Source organism: Stegostoma tigrinum, chromosome 35 (assembly GCF_030684315.1).
Source record: "Stegostoma tigrinum isolate sSteTig4 chromosome 35, sSteTig4.hap1, whole genome shotgun sequence".
NCBI lineage: Eukaryota > Metazoa > Chordata > Chondrichthyes > Orectolobiformes > Stegostomatidae > Stegostoma > Stegostoma tigrinum.
Window position 1 is genome coordinate 12,489,563 of NC_081388.1, and position 17,919 is coordinate 12,507,481.

General features: G+C 36.1%; 1 protein-coding gene across 5 annotated transcripts in view; it reads left to right on the forward strand.

The window, feature by feature from the left end:
• Window positions 1–15,409, forward strand: part of rfx1a (regulatory factor X, 1a (influences HLA class II expression)) — a 143,013-nt gene extending 127,604 nt beyond the window's left edge. For all 5 annotated transcript variants that reach the window (XM_048521819.2, XM_059639820.1, XM_059639821.1 and 2 more), the window contains 3 exons: window positions 272–425; window positions 906–951; window positions 2,843–15,409. In XM_048521819.2, coding sequence (XP_048377776.1) covers window positions 272–425; window positions 906–951; window positions 2,843–3,000 — 358 coding nt within the window. In that variant the 3' untranslated portion in view covers window positions 3,001–15,409. The remainder of the gene's footprint in view (window positions 1–271; window positions 426–905; window positions 952–2,842) is intronic.
• The last annotated feature ends 2,510 nt before the right edge of the window (window positions 15,410–17,919 follow it).

Sequence of the window (17,919 nt, forward strand, 5' to 3'; positions counted from 1 at the left end):
CTTTTTGTGCTGCAAGCGTTTTTATCATTGTATCACAACCCCCACCTAATACATTTCCTGTTGTGATTAGATAATTAAGGAGTAGGTGGCAAGTGGAAACCAGCTATAAAAACACTTCTTTGTAACATTGTCTTCCTTCAAAGCCAAAATCTAGTGTTGGCTGCGTATAGGTTTCCAAAATGGTAGGTGCTTTTAGAAAATATGTAGCAAGAAAATCTTATTAATGACACATTTAAAGGAACTTCAGAAAGACCTATTCTATTTAATTTAGTTCAATGGTGATTCGGGATTTAACTTTGAGGAGTGCAGCAAGTTTTGGGTCCTTTCATCTCATTCGCCTCCTGTATGATGAATACATGTACTATTTGATAGAGCATCGTGTGGCACAGGCAAAGGGAGAAACACCCATTGCTGTCATGGGTGAGGTAAGTTGAATGCGATCTCCTGTCTCCATCTTGTTCTCATAATTGTAAATTTATAAATCTCTTAATTTATAAAGTGCTAATGTGGTCATTTTAATCTTCTTGCTGACATATATGTTACATGCCAAACCTTTAATTATTGTGTCAATTGTTGAAAGACTGTTTATTTTTCCTAATAAAATAAATAACTAATTGTTAACTGTGTTGTGTAAAAATAATGTAAAATGCAATTTTAAAAGGAATAAATTTATTTTATTTATACCCCTAAATAATGACAAATTCATGCAACCTACAATTTATTTTAAATTCATTGTTTAATTTTGTGAAACACGTGATAGAAGTATTTAGTGTAATATTAAAATGATTAAACACAAGAGGATGTCATGCAGTACTCAACTGTTTGAGTTGTGGTCTAGTTCTCTTTCAGTTTTGTAATGCAACACGTTAAAGGCAAAATGAGACACCTTTCTTCTTTTAATGTAGTTTGCTGATCTTGGACGGGCTTTAAACCCACTAGATCCTGACAAAGGTAGGCAATGTGCTTGAACACAAATAGAAATCAACACTTGTGTTTATTTTATAACTGAGTTTGTAGTATTGGAAGATTTCTAAACTTTGCGACAAGTTGATCATTTACACAAATCTGGAGAGTGAGAGACATTGTACACCAGGGATATACAAAAAAAATCCTCATTTGGACTGCGAGTTTTATAATTTAAGCCCACAGATTGCCTTGCATCCTTACTCTGATTTGGGCATTTATATTGATTCAGCAAACACAACCACTTGATTGGGAATGATGACTACCATGTACTGTACTGAATACTGTGGCTATTCATTGCTCCAAAGTGCCATTCATTTATTTGTAATATACAGTTGCATCCTTTCACCTCCTTAAATTATTTCTGCGCAAGTAAGTATTTTTGGAACTTTTTGATGAATAATTCCATGTGGAAGATAAATGTGAAAATATCTAAAAGTATGCGAAAGTAGGAATGAAATCACATTTTCACAATATCTAACTAAGCTTGTTGTATGGAATTGTGTCCAGAGCTAGCTCAGATTATGTATACCCCAGTATTAACAATGGAATTTGAAGAATAAACGTCAACACAGATTTGTTGAGATGAATGGTCTACTTAAACACTGTAATTTCTATCTATGTGTAATTTTGTATTGAGTTTTTTTAAGCATATAATCCTCATTGCCAATCATCCTTTACTGTCTAAAGTCCTTCAAAATGTCATCACCTCCCAGATTTGTGATGGGTTTTTTTCCCTTCAGTTCCATGCAGTCAAGTTTCTACTCCTGCCCAGTGCTAAAGCAGCTATGAGTAAAGTTGTAAATGACATACTATGTGATTGTGGGTATCATCCTGCCTGTAGACTTTCATATAGTCAACGACAGTAGTCTTATCTAATGTCCCTTATGTTGTCAAGCTCAGTGGGACCGACTTCACTTGGTTCTGTTGTTAGCTATCTAATCATGGCCATTGCATCTCCAGCAATGGTTTTTCTTATGGACTGCACTCTGAGTATCCAAAGATTTACCCTTGGCCTATTCGACTTTAACTATTGTGGAATCAGCTTTTACTTTTCACTATCTACAACCAGCTCTACCTTTTCTCTGTTGGCCTTTCCACTACTTTTCTGTTTGTCCAACATCCAGCCCTGGATTAGCCACAAATTTCTCCTGATAAACATTGGGCAGACCAAAACCATTATCTTCAGCCCCTGCCCAAGATTTGTACCTTGAATGCAAATTCTATTCCCAGCCCCAGTACGCTGTTCAACCTTAATCTGATTACCGCTTTAGAGCACTAAGATCATCTGTATACCTTACCATGCTCCAGCTGCCACTCAGCTAACATCTTTCTCTTTGCAGGCTTAACTTGGTGTCTGTTCATCCACTATTTCAATTTAAAATTCCTATCCCTGTATATAAATCATTTCATGATCAGTCTGCTTCCCATATCTGTAGTCTCTCCCAGTGCATCATGGCCTACCTCTGTCCAACTCTACAGCTTCTTTTGTATCTGTCTCTCTCCCCTTTGGAAGCTTTTCCTTCAGAAAACTAGGATAGGCTCCATAACCTGGTTTTGTAAACAACCTCGCCTCTTTTCCTCCTCAAAACCCACCTCATTGACTCAGCTTCCTTCTTTGCCACCTTTAAACTCTTTACACCTTTTGCCTAGGATATTTTTCCACTTTAAAAGCCTACATAATGCAATGTTCATTATTTCTTAGGGATTTTGTTTCTTTATATTACTTCACCCATGTTCATCATTATGCCCAGTTCTTATTCTAGAAAATATCTATGTAAAGTAAATATTCCTTGAAGTGTTTTTGTGCAGGCAAAGTCTGCACGTATTTATTTATGTGACTCTGAATTTGTATCATTTTTCCTTTTAAAACATTCAGATGAGGAGGAGGAAGAAGAAGAAAGCGATGATGATAGTCAACAAGAAATTCCAATGGACAATGAACCAACATTAGTAACAGATGCCATGGAGCCACCGGCCAAATTGCCACGGACGGATTCAAGGGGAGTGTTCGTCCAAGCACCACCAACCAACTGAGAACGAAATGTAGGGCAAAAAAAGGAAAGCTTTTGCTTGAATTTAGCGCAGTTCACTCACCATCCATGGTACTTAACTGTCATGGCATAGAAAGACATTGTCTATAGTTATCACGAATCTCAAACATTTGCCAAAATTATTTTAGTTCAACATTTATTTATATGAGTTATATTAAAAATAAAAGAAGAAAATTTCTTTCAAAAATTTGGGCACTAGGAGTAGAACACATTGTAAATTGAATATCTTCACACAGTCACCAATTTAAAGCCACTCAGCTCTCAGAATATGTAGAAACTCAATTTTTATAAAACATTCTTTGCATTCTGCTGCTTATATTTTTTCTTTAAAAACCATGGGAGCCAGGCAGGACAGTAACCTATTGCCCAAATACCATGATTTCATCTCATTCAGTTGCATTTACTTTTATTTTCATAACCAAAACATTGCATCTGTGAGCTTTGTTTGCTGCCACTGGAATACAACAAAAGGGGAAATGAAAAGTCCCACTAGAATTTCTAACAAAATTTATTTCAAATTAAATTAGGTCTGTTTATAAGTGTGTTACTAAACATTGTACAGGTATAGGAAATAGTGTGTTTAATATGTGGGCCCCTGATTCACCTTTAGTTGAAATAAACTCTGAAACTAACTAGACTACTGAGTCAGTTTACACACATTATTTTAAATATTTGGGTTTTAAAAGAATTACGAGCTGTTTGATTACGCCAGCAGCTTCATTCAGCTAAAATAATCAACAAAATTTTACTGCCAAGGAAGCGCAGATTGAACTGGGGGCATAACAATGAGTTGAATCAAAGATTATTCATTCTAGATTGACAAATATGATTGTATTTGCCCACCAATGAACCTCTTGTAAGCCAATCTTGGAGAAGTTCCTCTGCTTATTTGATGAGCATTTGTCTTTAATATGTTTGTTTTAAAAGTTAAACATACTTATTAGGCACATTTTGTAAGGCTGTGCAGTAGTTTGTGCAGTGGCAGCAAGTGTAACAGAACACTGACTTCACACATTTGTGTTATTTTTCTTTGACTTTCAAACAAGTAAGTTAGTAACTATTTGGATTTCACTTTACCTCTACTGCTTATAGAATGAAAGTTTATTTCAACTGAAACTTAAGAAATATGATGCATTTTTCCATGTAACTATTATATCATTTGACTCTACATCCTTCTTAGGGTGACCCTAGTTACTGCTGATGGGTTTGAAGAATTGACCATTTACATAGAACATAATGAGGCACTTTCCTGATAAGAAATAGGGAATTTGTTCTGAAAGAGTGTTGCACAGTCACTTTCTATTCCTGGTGTTCCATGGGAGTCTTAGAGAGGGCTAGAAAATAGGGATGTGCTCACTAGAAGTGTTAGTTATGTTGTATTATCTCACAGATTGCAAACTAAAGCTTTTTACAGGCATTTTCTGTCCACTACAAAATACGATAGGAATGAAAACAGGAATTTAGGCGATGGGAGAAAGAGTATTAAGATGTAAATCCTTTGCCAATAATATGATTAGGCCAGTGTTCAGCAAAATTTAACTAACACTATCTTGCTGGTGTGTTGACATAACTTTCAGGAACTGTCATATATTGCTGCATGATTTGTTGACAGAGTTTAATAATTTATGTTGCTATGCAATGTTTAATGGAATCTTGAATTTCCAGATTCATTACTCTTGTTCTGCTCTGCAAGGAAGTCCCATTAAAATGTTAAAGTAAAAATGGTAGAGCTTAGATTGTTAGCACTTTATTCCACGCTCTTCTCTGGTATGGGCCTTATAATCTTTGCTACACTAGACTTGGTCAATGAATTGAAATCATAGAAAATTATTAAGAAGAACCTTGAACACAATCAATCCTTGTAGTACCTATTGCATTAAACTTGATAAAGATCACTGGATGACACCAGCTATATTGATATAGATGTGAAATGTTTAATTTTTCAATTTACCTGCAGAATATAATTTAGCACCAATTTAAAGCACAATTATCAAACAAGGGAAAATCTCTATTCAAATTCCAAATTTAAGCTTCTGTTTTTTTAAAGAGGTTCACCTACTCTAAGCTAAAAAGTATTCAGAATCAGCCATATGTGTGAACAAGTTGTAAAACAAGATGTGCTGGTCCATCAGGCATCACTTCCCCCTATAATAATGAAAAATATGAACTTCCTAGTGATCTAGAAATATTATTAATGGAGAAATTGCATTGCAAGAAACTTCTGAGCCTGTTACATTTTGGACAACCTTGCTTTCATTTGGAGCAATATCTTTGAGGAAGTTTGAATTCCTTATCTAAAACAATGCTCAATCCAACTGACCACTAAAAATGTACTGTAAATAACCAGTTTTAATCTTAGGGACTCCTCCCTGTTGGTAGGAAAAAACCCGAACTATTTATATTTTAAAGAAATTTATCCTTTTCCTTTTCATTTTCATTTTTCGGTTTCTGCTCTCTACTGACCCATGTTGGAATTTTCTATGGTGGTGGCGGTGCTGCAATGTCTCACTCGTGGGCATTCTCAATGTCTGAGCTGTTACAGTGGGTGTCAACAGGTTATTTGACAATTTGCAGTATCACAATTGAACCTGATTCTGTCTTAACTCATGTCCATGCAAATTTTACAGGAGGAGCCACTGGATAATAAGCTTTTTCACTTTGCAAGCCTTTCACATGGCCTCTTCTATCAAGGCCTGTAATATTGTTATCCATTGATTGTTACCTTGCTTTGAATTCTTTTATTTCTTCACTCTTCTTTCCCTTCATTAAATAAGCAGTCATGATTTGTATTAATTTTGTTGCCTTACAGAAATCTATCTTTTAAGAGAAGCCAGAGTGTGATTTCATGTGAGGATTTCCTACTTGAGAGCCCAATGATGTCATGCTGCAACAGCATTGTCTTTTAAGGATGTAAGAAGAGCTAAAAAGAATAATCTGCAGGTCTTTGAATTACTTTATAATTTATGCAGAAAGAGTACAACAGTTCCCAATGTGTTATCCAAGAATTTATTTCTTGTAAATTTAACTTTCAATCCAATGCTTTGCCTCACTGAGATTGGCTTTTCACCTGGTCCAAAATCTAATTCTGAAAATTACTTCTAAATAATGACAAAAGCAATATTAAATTGGCTGCAATTCAGGAATGAAAGGGGGGAGAAAAAGCAATAGGTCAAACAGCCTTATTAGCAGAAATGTTAAGACTGAGGCCAATCTGACATTGGACAAGTTATCAGCTCATCAAAATGCAAAAAATATCCAATCAGTACCAGGTGCAGATGGTGTGTTGAAATTTCTGATGGTTATGATTCACTCACTGACTAAAATGTGCTTTTAAACTGTAAATTATAGCCATATTGGTCATGCTTCAACCAATAGAAAAGATTAGTAGAAAATAGGAAACTGTTGACATGTGCCTTGTTCAGCTGTGATCAAGAAATTTGTTACAATTCCAACTATTTCTTACTTTTCAAATATACACACAATGATGGAGGATATTTAAATATTTAATGAATTTAAAAAATTCATTAAACAACTGCTGAGCAGTTGATCCAGCAAATTAACTTGTTTTGGAGGTAAGGTATAATATTGGACTTTAATTATAGTTTCTGCAACATGACTGACTCCAGAAGGAACACATTTGTTTAATAGCAGACATTGATCCTTTTCTTCTTCGTAATCCGCTGCCAGTTAAATGCTCGTTCACCTGCCAACATACATAGTCTCCCTCCCTGCAGTACTGTCTAGTGACGTCAGCAGAAATGATCTGCCGATGTACCCGTGCATGACTCCATTAAAAATAACAAAGGCAGTATTTCAGTGCAGTATGAGCTACAGCTTTGGCTGGGCTAGTGTTGGGTGGACCTTCCCATGTTGTATCTAATGCAATCATTATTGGATGATTGAAGTAATCTTCTAACGTGGAGATGGAATTTCCTCATAAGGGAGTAAAAGCAATTTTTTTTTTAATGAGGCATTGGTCATTTTCTTCTGTTTTAACCTTAACAATTAAACAGGAGTAGGAACCATGACTTTTCAATCTGTGAACCATACCATGAGTGTCACAAGGCCTGCTTCTGTGGCCGTGCTTTTTTGCCACAACTGATTCATGTGACCGTCATATTGACAGGTTACTGTATCTGGGTGTTCTGATGTTCTGTTCCTACTCCTATGTAATGGTCTAATTTCAGTATTCAAATTTAATAACTTATGTTGCAGTGGAGTCGTTCTATATGGTAAAACTGTCTTGAACAATAGTGGATTTATATTATCATAGTTTGCAATAAATGGAATGCGGCAACAACAGTTTAATTTAGCATTATAACCATATGCCTCTGACTTAACTGGAAGTGGAGGAGCTAACTTTAACTATTGTTTGTGATGTAACATGGGCATTCCTGCATGGCTACCCATATACACCCCACCTGATATTCCCTTCATTGACTTTAATGACCATTGTACCCTCCACCAATCTGATAGCGCCAAAAGTTAGAATCCACCCCCCATCCCACCTGGTCTCTTTTCAAGTTGAGTCTTATTGATCTTGGTAATTTATGACGTATAGTATTGTTTCCAGTCCATATTATCATAGAAAAAGGCATTGCAGATTTTCAGATAAATCTAAAATATTTACAGCTGTAATAAAGGAAGCCCTTGCAATGAAATGATTGCCGGTTATTCAAGTCTGTTAGTAAACTGAACCAAAGATTTGTGTGAAATGACTCTCGATACAGTGCTAAACACGCTTGCCTGCTTAGTGTCAGAACTTTGACAAGGATCTTTTGGTCCACCTGTTGATTCTGAAGCCATTCACATTTAGTTATTTTGGCTTCTAGATTGTATGGTGCTTCAGTTGTCAACTTGGTCAATTAAGACTTGAATGTAAAATTCTAAAGCTGTAAATACAAGACATGATAATTCACTGCTGAAGAATTTCCTCTCTTAAAGTAGATCCAGTAAAATGAAGGTACCTCGTATAACATGCATTTTACACAATTACAGGATCCTACAGGAAAACAACCCAAAAAAGGTAATTATTCAAACTGCTCTTTATCTATTAATAAATATAAAGTTTCCACAAGCAGTTGCTTTACTTTGTGTTAGTGAAGGAAGAAATAGCTGTTAATTTCACTTGTGTTGATGTCATTAAACTATATTAAAACCACACAACAGCAGGTGACCTCATTCTCTACAATATGATATTTAATTTGTTCCAGGAAATTGATATAAAGATATTAAATTCTGTTAGACATGCTCTTTCTATTTTTAATCAAACGATGATTCTTGGCAAGGCTGAGGTATAAAGTAACAGATCAAATTTCATATTTTATTCTGGGATTCTATTAAAAACATGAAGTAAAGGTTGGTGAGGGAAAAAGTGTTGTAAAAAGACTGGATTTCCCTTTAACCTAATGAAAAAGAAGTGCAATAAGGTTTAAGTGGCAGGGAGCTTTCTGATATAATCAGATGTTTTTGGTAGTATAAAAAAGTGACCAATATATATTTTTTAAAATCTTCTTTAAATTTTATCTTTGGTAGAGTTTAATTTCAAAAAAGTGAGTTTTATTATAGATCACAATATTTTCAGAAAGTAGTTAAGCCCAATTAATTTTGGTTCTAATTCATTTGTGTGAAGATCTGAAAAACTATTCAGTATATTAATTTACTTTTCCAGTCTAGATTAGTGTTCTTTCCAAAGTTTAGATTGAATCTAGTTGGTTTGTTTCAATATGATGATGTAAATCATCTGGAAAACTCCCTAGTAAGCACAAGGTTATTTGACTAGAATTTTCTATAATCTTGTCATATCTGAAGAAGCCAATGTGAATCCAAAGCCAGACTCTCAAACAAAAGCTGAGGAGTTAAGTGGATCAACAATTGGCCATTCAGGTTTCTGTCAATGAATTCAAAATAGAGTTTCCTTAAACCTCTTGTGACTGATAGTTTTATTTTGTACGTTTGTTTTGTTCTTTTCCAAGTGCGATTAAACAGGTTTATTCTCTGTTTCAATAATATCCATTTAGCACTGACTAATTCATTAATAATTACTAACAGTTAGACTTTCAGGTGTACATGTACAAGATCTGAGAACTTGGCCTGCCTCAACAAGAGGGGGGTGAAAAAGGATCAGAAACTTTCTATTAAACTTTGTTATAAAACCACATGGTAGCTATTAGGGAGCTTTTGTTCATAAGTGTACAAATTGAATGATAATTGACCATTGTGGGCCAGATGACAACATTCAAATAGGCCTGCTGAGATCTTTGAAGCCTCCAGTTTTTGATTGACAAGAGCAGGAGCTTTGAAGCCCACTTATCAAATTGTACATGCCATAACTAACATTGGCCTGATGTGTCTCTGTTTACACCTATATCTCTGTCTGTTGACATAATTATTTTTCCAATTTCAAAAACAATGTTGCCCCCTCTCATTTGCCATTTTCCTCTTTTTCTTTCATAGGCAACCTATTTTTGTCTTAAATATATGTGGGGTCTGGGAGAGCAAATGTTTGTATTCAGATTATCAGGCTTGGAGAACATGTTCATTTGAGATCACTTATAAGACCAAGCACATGTTATGCTGGATTGAAAGGATGAAAGAGGAATCTGACTAAGAAATTAGGACCCGTATTTATTATCCTCTGCACACAGTCAGTTTCATTTAGTAATCACAGAGGAAGTAAAGTCAAAGAGCAGGTGCCGTGAAGTTTTCTGTGAATAAAAGAAGGTCATGCTTGTCCAGTATCCTGCTTGAAGTTTAAATTCCTGTAAAGAAGCATTTGGAGACCAAGAAAAGACCCTTCCTCTTACAAGTTACATGTACAAACTAAAAAGGCTGCCACCCACCTGAACACTCCTGCATTAAACCTTTTCAGTCTTAAGCCATGGTAGTGATGTGATCATCCACAACTCCTCCTGCATATAACATATTATACTACAGTTCATTTTCAACACTTGGGTAAAGGCTGTTCATTTCACTATTAAGTTGGGTATTTTGCAATAGTTAATCATCAATTAGTCACTCAATCCTGCAGTTTTTTAAAACACTTTCTCTGAGTCTTGTGGTTGTTTCTGTTTTGAAGTCCTGCTGTTAGGACAGTGATTTTGGTCAGGTTATTTTCTTGGACAAGATGCAAACCCTTATTTTGTTGTTGTTGCTGAATTTGAATTTACTTTGTCTTCAATCGTTGTTTATAGCTGTCTCTTAATATCCATACATTTTTGCAACTAGCTTTGCTAGTAGTCTGTATTAATACTGTTTCCTCATAATGAATTGACTTATTTCAATAATGAATTATCTGAAGAATTTTTAAAAATTGAAAACAGATAGAGAAAGAAATGCTGCTTTCACTTTGCCCACTGCACAAAAATACCATACACGGAAACAGTTTGAACTCAAAAGCCAAGAACGTAAGCACTCGGGGTCAGATAAGGACATAAGTAAGGCACAATAGCCACTCCTAGCCTCAAGCGCAAACCACAATGCATTCTGTGTGGACATAGGGTTAAAAACATGGTGTTAGATCTTCTACAGTTCACATTAATTTCCCAAGTCTACGTCGTTAATCCTCAGTTCCCATCGGCCTTGGAAATTAGTCAGAGAAAACTGCCCCTCTTTTGTAATCAGATATTTTCCTACTACAAACACTTTAGGTATCTCGGTGTGTATGAAGTATAACTAGTTGCAAAGTACTGAGGCAAACTCAGTAATGCAGCTCCTGTTCGAGCAGTGATTTCATTTTCTCCACTAATTGATGTCAGTGCTAATCACCACTAAACCAAGACCAGGTCCTTTTTTTTTCTGTGAAGCTAATTAATGAATGACCATCTCCTTTGAAAATGGAATTGTAGTATCACATTACAATCTTTTTCTTTCTGTAAGCCCCCACCCTAGACCAGTCGATCGTTATTTTGATTGATACAGCTACTGGAGAGGAATTAAACATCTTGTATCTGTCTGTTTTGGTGGTAATAAAATTCACTCAGATTAATATGATTTCAATGTGGAAATTTTAGTGTCAAGATGCTTCACCATCTCAGATGAGATGCTGTCCTGAGCCTGTTATGTCATATCCAAAATTAAATGGAAAAATAATCAGTTTTCCTAAGTAGATCAAAGATTTTGTCTATATACCTGAGTAACTGTTTTCACTTCCATCATAATTATCTAAATGCCACCCAAGTACAGTGATTTATGTAGTTTTTGTAAAGTATGATTGATAATTGCTGCTGTTCATATTCTAATTAAATATGTAACTTAAACTAAACTGAAGAGAACCACATAAGTGTAAGATATCTGAAAGTAAGCTGCTAAAACTCTTCCACAACCACCACTGCCCACAGCATTTAATTTGTTTCTCACCAGTTTCTTCGCCTTTTCCTGGATGTGTGGACTTGAGGATGGTGCTGAGTCTTGTGCATATTTATCATGAACGGGTTGTCACAGTACTAGTTTGTTCCAAGATACTATTGGTGTGGTCATTATTCATGTGCACATCTTGATCGCAGGAGGGAATTAAACAAAGCCCAAGCCACCTCTCATGTGATATTGAAATGTGGGCCCTGGTCTGTCTCAACAAATCCAAGACCATTTAAAGCTAAAGTAGTTTGAAGTCTCTAATAATTCATTGATCTTTAATGGGTGACAAAATTCAAATAAAAAATATATTGAGTATGGCAGTTTGTTCCTCGTAAATAACCACAACTTATAACTTTAGTTGCATTGATGGTTGAGGTTTAAAATGATTTCTGAACACCAGATATGCAGCAAACAGACCAGTAATGTCTCCCAATTAAAAATCTTGTTTCTCCTGAAATATCTTATGATTCAAAATCATTTCTAATATAGTTTACATATTCACAAGGAGATTATATTTGGATGTTATTGTCTCTGTTTTCTTAGTGTGTTCACTGGACACTCAGTTCCTGATGCCAATCATTAGTTTCCAAATAACTAACTAATTTTTCCTCCTACAGTCTCTTGGAAGGAATCAAAAGAACTTTAATAGGAGACTAGACATGCTCAATATCTGTAGCGTGTACAAAAAAGTTGAATTATATGGTCATATAAATAGCAGGGCGAGAAAGCTCAGAAATGACTTGTCAATAAAGCTATCTTCTTTTTGTCCAATTCTTTGGGAGTATTTTTCTTGTACATTCAGTACAAACTAACCATGAATTTTACAGTGTCTGCTCACTCTTATACTGGCAATCAATATGTGAATATGTGATTCGGGTATTGAATAATTTAACATCTCGGTGACCACCCAGAATTGAAATGTAAGTTGTTTGAACATAAAAAGAAAACTGTTAACTTCCCAGGCAGAATGAGTTTCTCATTTGTGATGGTGTAAGAGGTGCTTAATTTATAAGGGTGGCAAATATGTAGCTTTTCAATGTGAGAAAGACTACCTGGAGATCTTGCTTGCTCTGTGGGAAAGAGAATGTGCTGAGTGTGCCTTTAAATTATGTGCATTGCAGAATACTTGCCATATAGTTACCATAGGTGATGCAAATCGCAAGATTATCACATTTATCATTCAATCCAGTAACAACTGCCACCTAGCAAAAGCAAGTTCAACACCTTGAATTCATATTTTATTGCTCCCTGATGTACACACTCCTCCAATTTGGGCTGGCTATCCCAAAGGGAAGGGAGTGGGAATAAAAGCCGGTTCCTGTGGACAACCGTGAATGAACATTGATGGTACAGGAAGATCGGGTGAATAGAAAATAACTTTCACTGTGATAAAAAAACACGTTATTCTTTGATTTTTTTTCTTCTAAATTTTAATTCAGTAACCCTTTATGAATGACGTATTTGGTCAATCTTGGCTGTAGTTAGCTCACATATTTGTGACAACATTCTGAGTATCAGCATATTGATGATGAGTGTCACAGCTGATCAAGACACCTTGTGTTCAGGGTTCAGGTAAAGTTTGAGAGCAGAAATCCTAACGGAAGGAATATTTTGGATGTTAATGTGTTAAAGCCACAGAAAGAAATAGTTATTTTTACTAAGTTATTTCTAACTTGAACAAAACTGAATGAATGTGGCATTTCTGAAAAAATTGCTAATGAACTTCTTTTAAGTTGTCAGTTTTGGTCCTGAGATCCAAGTGCAATAGTACACATACCAACTGCCTATTCTGCATGTTACACAAGGAAACTGTCTTGCAGCTCACTTAGTTTATTCTTGAGGTAACAAGGTGTAGAGCTGGATGAACACAGCAGGCCAAGCAGCATCAGAGAAGCAGGAGGGCTGACGTTTCGGGCCTAACTTATAATTGGTTCAGTTGTAAAAAGTAAAGTCCATTTGTGACTGTTACGGTCAATCGTGGGTGTGAACCATCTTAGGCAATAAATGGAACTCTCCCTCCCACAGCACCCTTAAACAGTACCGTACTGAACAAAAAAAACCGAGTGGATCCTGAAAATATGAAAATGTGGCAGAAATTGCTAGAAATGTTCACCAGATCAATGTTTATTAACCTGAAACATTGGTGGGCCTGATTTTTAACTATGTTTTGAGTGAGTTAAAATCATTTTTTCCCCTCTGTCTATAGATGCTGTCTGACCTATTGAGTATTTCTAGCAATTTCTGTATTAAAATTGTGTTCGCATTTTGTTTTCTGATTTCCCAGTCAACCTTTTAGATTATACCAAGAGTTGCATTTCAGTAATCTAAGAGATGTAAACACTGTGGTACATGCACAAAGGATACAATGTTGAAGTAACGTCCTGCCTTTATCAAAGGACGACACTCTAAGTCAATGCAATGCTGTAGATAACATAGTCTATTCCAATTACTGCATGAATAAATTTTTATTTAGGCTAAAAATCAATTTTGGAAATTACTGTATAAGAAAAGACTTTAGCTAGAAACTTCTGTTTTTGTAGACAATTATTAATCATCCTTTTTTTCACATCTATTACCATATTACGTTGATATCCCCAAGTGCTTAATACAATTGCATTAACACCTTTCCACATCTTTTTTCAGTTGAGAAGACAGGATATGAGTCAATCTCTTGAGTTTCACTGTGAGAACAACTAATATGCTATTTGGCGACAGCCCATCTCGTATAAGCTTGATTCATCTTATGTTCTCTCCACCATATGAGATCAGAAGATATAGATGCTTTTAGGATGTACGTCAGTGACCATGAGATCAGAATGAGGTGGTGTTCCTGGTCTGGAAGTACAAACAGAATTTCCAGTGCATTACCAGCAAAGTCATACTAGTTCAATGGAACCAAATCCCAAAGATTCCTAGCTCGGGTATTCATTTTTTTAAAAAAATGTCATATCCCAGATATCTAACTCCAATAGAAAACCACTTACATGCAAACAAGCTCTACATTGGGCTAAATTTGATTGTCTTGTAGCAACCCACTCATAACTAGGGAAATATTCCACATTGTCTGAAAAAGCTTAGGAGTAAGTATTTTAAAAATGGACATCACTGCATTTGTCTTTCTTTTTCACCAGAAATAGCTGATTTTAGGAAGCTCTGTTATGATTGAGAGGGATCTTACCTGTGTTGTAGTCTCTCAACTTCTTTCTTCACTGCAGAACTTAACAGATGCCTCGTAGTTCTAGTCTGTTAGAGAATATCTAAAAGATATAGCCTCAAACTAAGATAAGTGCCTCTGTTAAACCATCTGAAGATATGTTCATGGAAAGGTGATGAGCAGGGACAGTGTAAACAGGACCCACATCCTTTCACAATTTTTAAGATGCCAATGTAGTGAATTGAGTTTCCTCTGCAGATTTCTGGCTAACATAATCAGCCAAATGGAAGAGCAGTTTGTTGCCTTTTGTTAATCCTTGACATTAAAATCATTTGTAGGATTTTTCTTTCTCCTTTTCCAGATAGAGTGTGTGATGTGTTCAACGTATTTTGCAGTTAATTGAGGCACTTGTAATATATTAGTTGTACCAGTTTGTAACTCAAAATTACCTATAGTTTTGAAAAACAAAACAAAAATCTGTGCTTTTGTATGTAATTATAATCTTTATTAAACGTTGTATTAATATTGGGTGAGTTGTGAAAAGAAATTGATTATTTGATATATTTGTTTCTGAACCATTATGGCCTTATTTGTTGGAACTTTTGTCTTGAGAAACATCTGTGATATATAGTTGTATGCTGTTCTGTATCGGAAAAGTAAATATTGTATTTTGTATAAACAAAAAAAATGCTTAGTTTTGTTGTAAACTGGGTGCTTTGATCAGTTTTTGCTGAGCTATGGACCTAAAGAGAAGGAAGCAGGATTTGGGACTGCACTGTTTAATGTTGTAACTCAGCTTGGGGTGATATGTAAGCATTTGTAAGAGTGTTGCGTCCTGGTGCAAAAGCTGTTTTCTACTTTTTGTAGTGTTTCTTTTAAATAAAAGAGCAGATATAAAACACCTCTGTTGCTGCTGCCTCTTCTTATTTGCCCATGGGAGATGGGTGTCACTGGCTGGCCCATCCCTAATTGCCCTTGAGAAGGTAGGATTTGCCTTCTTGAACCATTGCAGTTCTTTGATTGAGGGCACACCCACACTGCTGTTCGGCAGAAAGTTCCATGTTTTTGAGTTGACAGATGTGAAGGGATTACAATATGCTTCATGGTGAATGAATTGAAAGAGAGCTTACAAGTGGTGGAGTTCCATGCATCTGCAGCCCTTATGCCCTTCTAGGGTGATCAAGGTTATGGGTTTGGAGGTGTGGTCAGAGGAGCCTCAATGAGTTTTGGCAGCGTATCCTGGACAGGGTGTACACACCGAACAGATATTTGGAATTGGAATGTCTATTGTCTAGCTAGTGCTGTTCCATTCACAGGTATTGAGGCAAAATTTAATATCATTCAAAAACAGCCCAAGTAAGTGTTTTAATCTATCAAAATATCTCTAAGCACTTCACAACAGAGAGGACATGATAGAGAGGTTTGCTGAGGTCACTGATGGTATGAACCAAAAGAGATTTCAAGAGCATGAGATGGATGTGGAAGGTCATTTATCTTTCGTTAATCATTATCTCATCCCAACCAATCAACATCATCCATCTTGAAATACATGTGCCCCAATTACACACTGTTTGAATTGTTTTGGGGTTATGACTTCAATTTTGATTATGTTACCTAATCATTTCATACAAGCTCAAATTAGTTTTTTTTTGTAAAACCGTGAAACAACAGTACCTTCAAGTGAAAATCATAAGCAGTTAAACTATTTTGATGTGATAGCTGACAATACCGCAATGACTGTGAAGTGCTTCTAGGTTATCCTGAATCAAATTTCAGGTATTGTATAGTCAATTCATGACCTCATATAAATATTTCAAGACACTCTTTGGTCTGTCCAAAACCTATTGGTCTTCCAGAGCAAGGAATTGACCTTGACCAAGTGTTGCAGATTGGCACATTCCAAGGTCCACCAGGACTATGTGCTGAGGGGTGCACTAAAGCTTGGGGCAGTTGCCACCAAGGTGCATTGGAGAAAGACCAGCTTCTAATGGTGTTGAGGCATGGGACACTGCCAGTGCCTCAAGAATATGTAAATAGTATCTGCAGAAGTGAGAAAGGTCTTGGCTTTGTTGGAATTATTGGGAGAGTCAAACTCCAATGTTTGTTTGTTCTCAATGTGCTGAGAATGCATAGAACTGAACTGCTTTAGTGATTCTGAATGTATATAAAGATTTTTTCTGAATAAAACATGTTTTTGAACTTTTCTTAAAATCATTTTAACAATATATAGACTTACAAATTAGCTCTTCTCCTGAAACAGGACAATAATTGTCAATATTTACAAGTCAACATTTATGTGAAAGTTTTTAAAATTTATTTGTAGCGTGTGGGCATGACCAGGTAGGTGACAATTTATAATTCATTCCTAATAGCTCTTAAGGTGAGGAATTGCCTTATTGAACAATTGAAGTCCTTGTGTGTTAGTTCACCCAGACTGTTAAGAAGGGAGTTCCAGGATTTTGAACCAGTGACAGTGAAAGAACAATGTTATCGTTCCAAATCAGGTACGGTTTCAAGGGGAGCTAGCAGATGGCAGTGTTCCCATGTACATGCCACCCCTGCTCTTCTAGGTAGAGGATGTGATATATAGCATTTCCAAGCCAGGATAGAGAGTGGCCTGGAGGGGACCTGCAGATGGTGGTGTCCCTCTTGTTTCTGCCCCTGTATGTCAAGATGATCGAAGTTGCAGGCTTGGAAAGGGCATACTGTAAGTGGTACACTATGTTGCCACCATTCATTGTCAGTTGTGGAGGGAGTGAAAAGTTGAAAGGAGCCAAATAAGTGGGGAGCTTTGTCCCAGATGTGATGTGGAGGTGCTGGTGTTAGACTGGGGTGAACAAGGTCAGAAATCACACGACACCAGATTATAGTCTAACAGGATTATTTGAAAGCACAAGCTTTGAGAGTCTTACTCCTCCTTCAGGTGTCAGTGAGAGAGGTGACAGCGGACACAGAATTTATAAGTAAAAGATCAAAGGGTCACACCATTGATGAGGATGTACTAAACAGACCGAAGATGCTGTTATATCTTTAATCAGTTAGAAGGTTTCAATCGATTAATATGAATACACAAATCCCTGAATTCCCTTGAAGACACTGTCCCGAGAGAACTAAAGGTTATATCAGTGTAAAGAAAAGGTTTTAGATCAGACAATGCATGTTAGGTGTGTGGCCTTGTTTAGAATCTGTTTATGTTTTGATTTAGAGTCTCAGAGTTTTTATTTAAAACCTTTAGCCACTGCTATTTGAAGGAGAACTGCAATTCATTCAACTTCTGAGGGTCCTGCATTAAACAAACAATGTCACTTCAACTGTCTTGCCAATGTAATGATGGTCTGTATTGAATTCAATGAGGTATTGAATGTTTGGTGTGCGTCTGGAGTAAGAGCATTG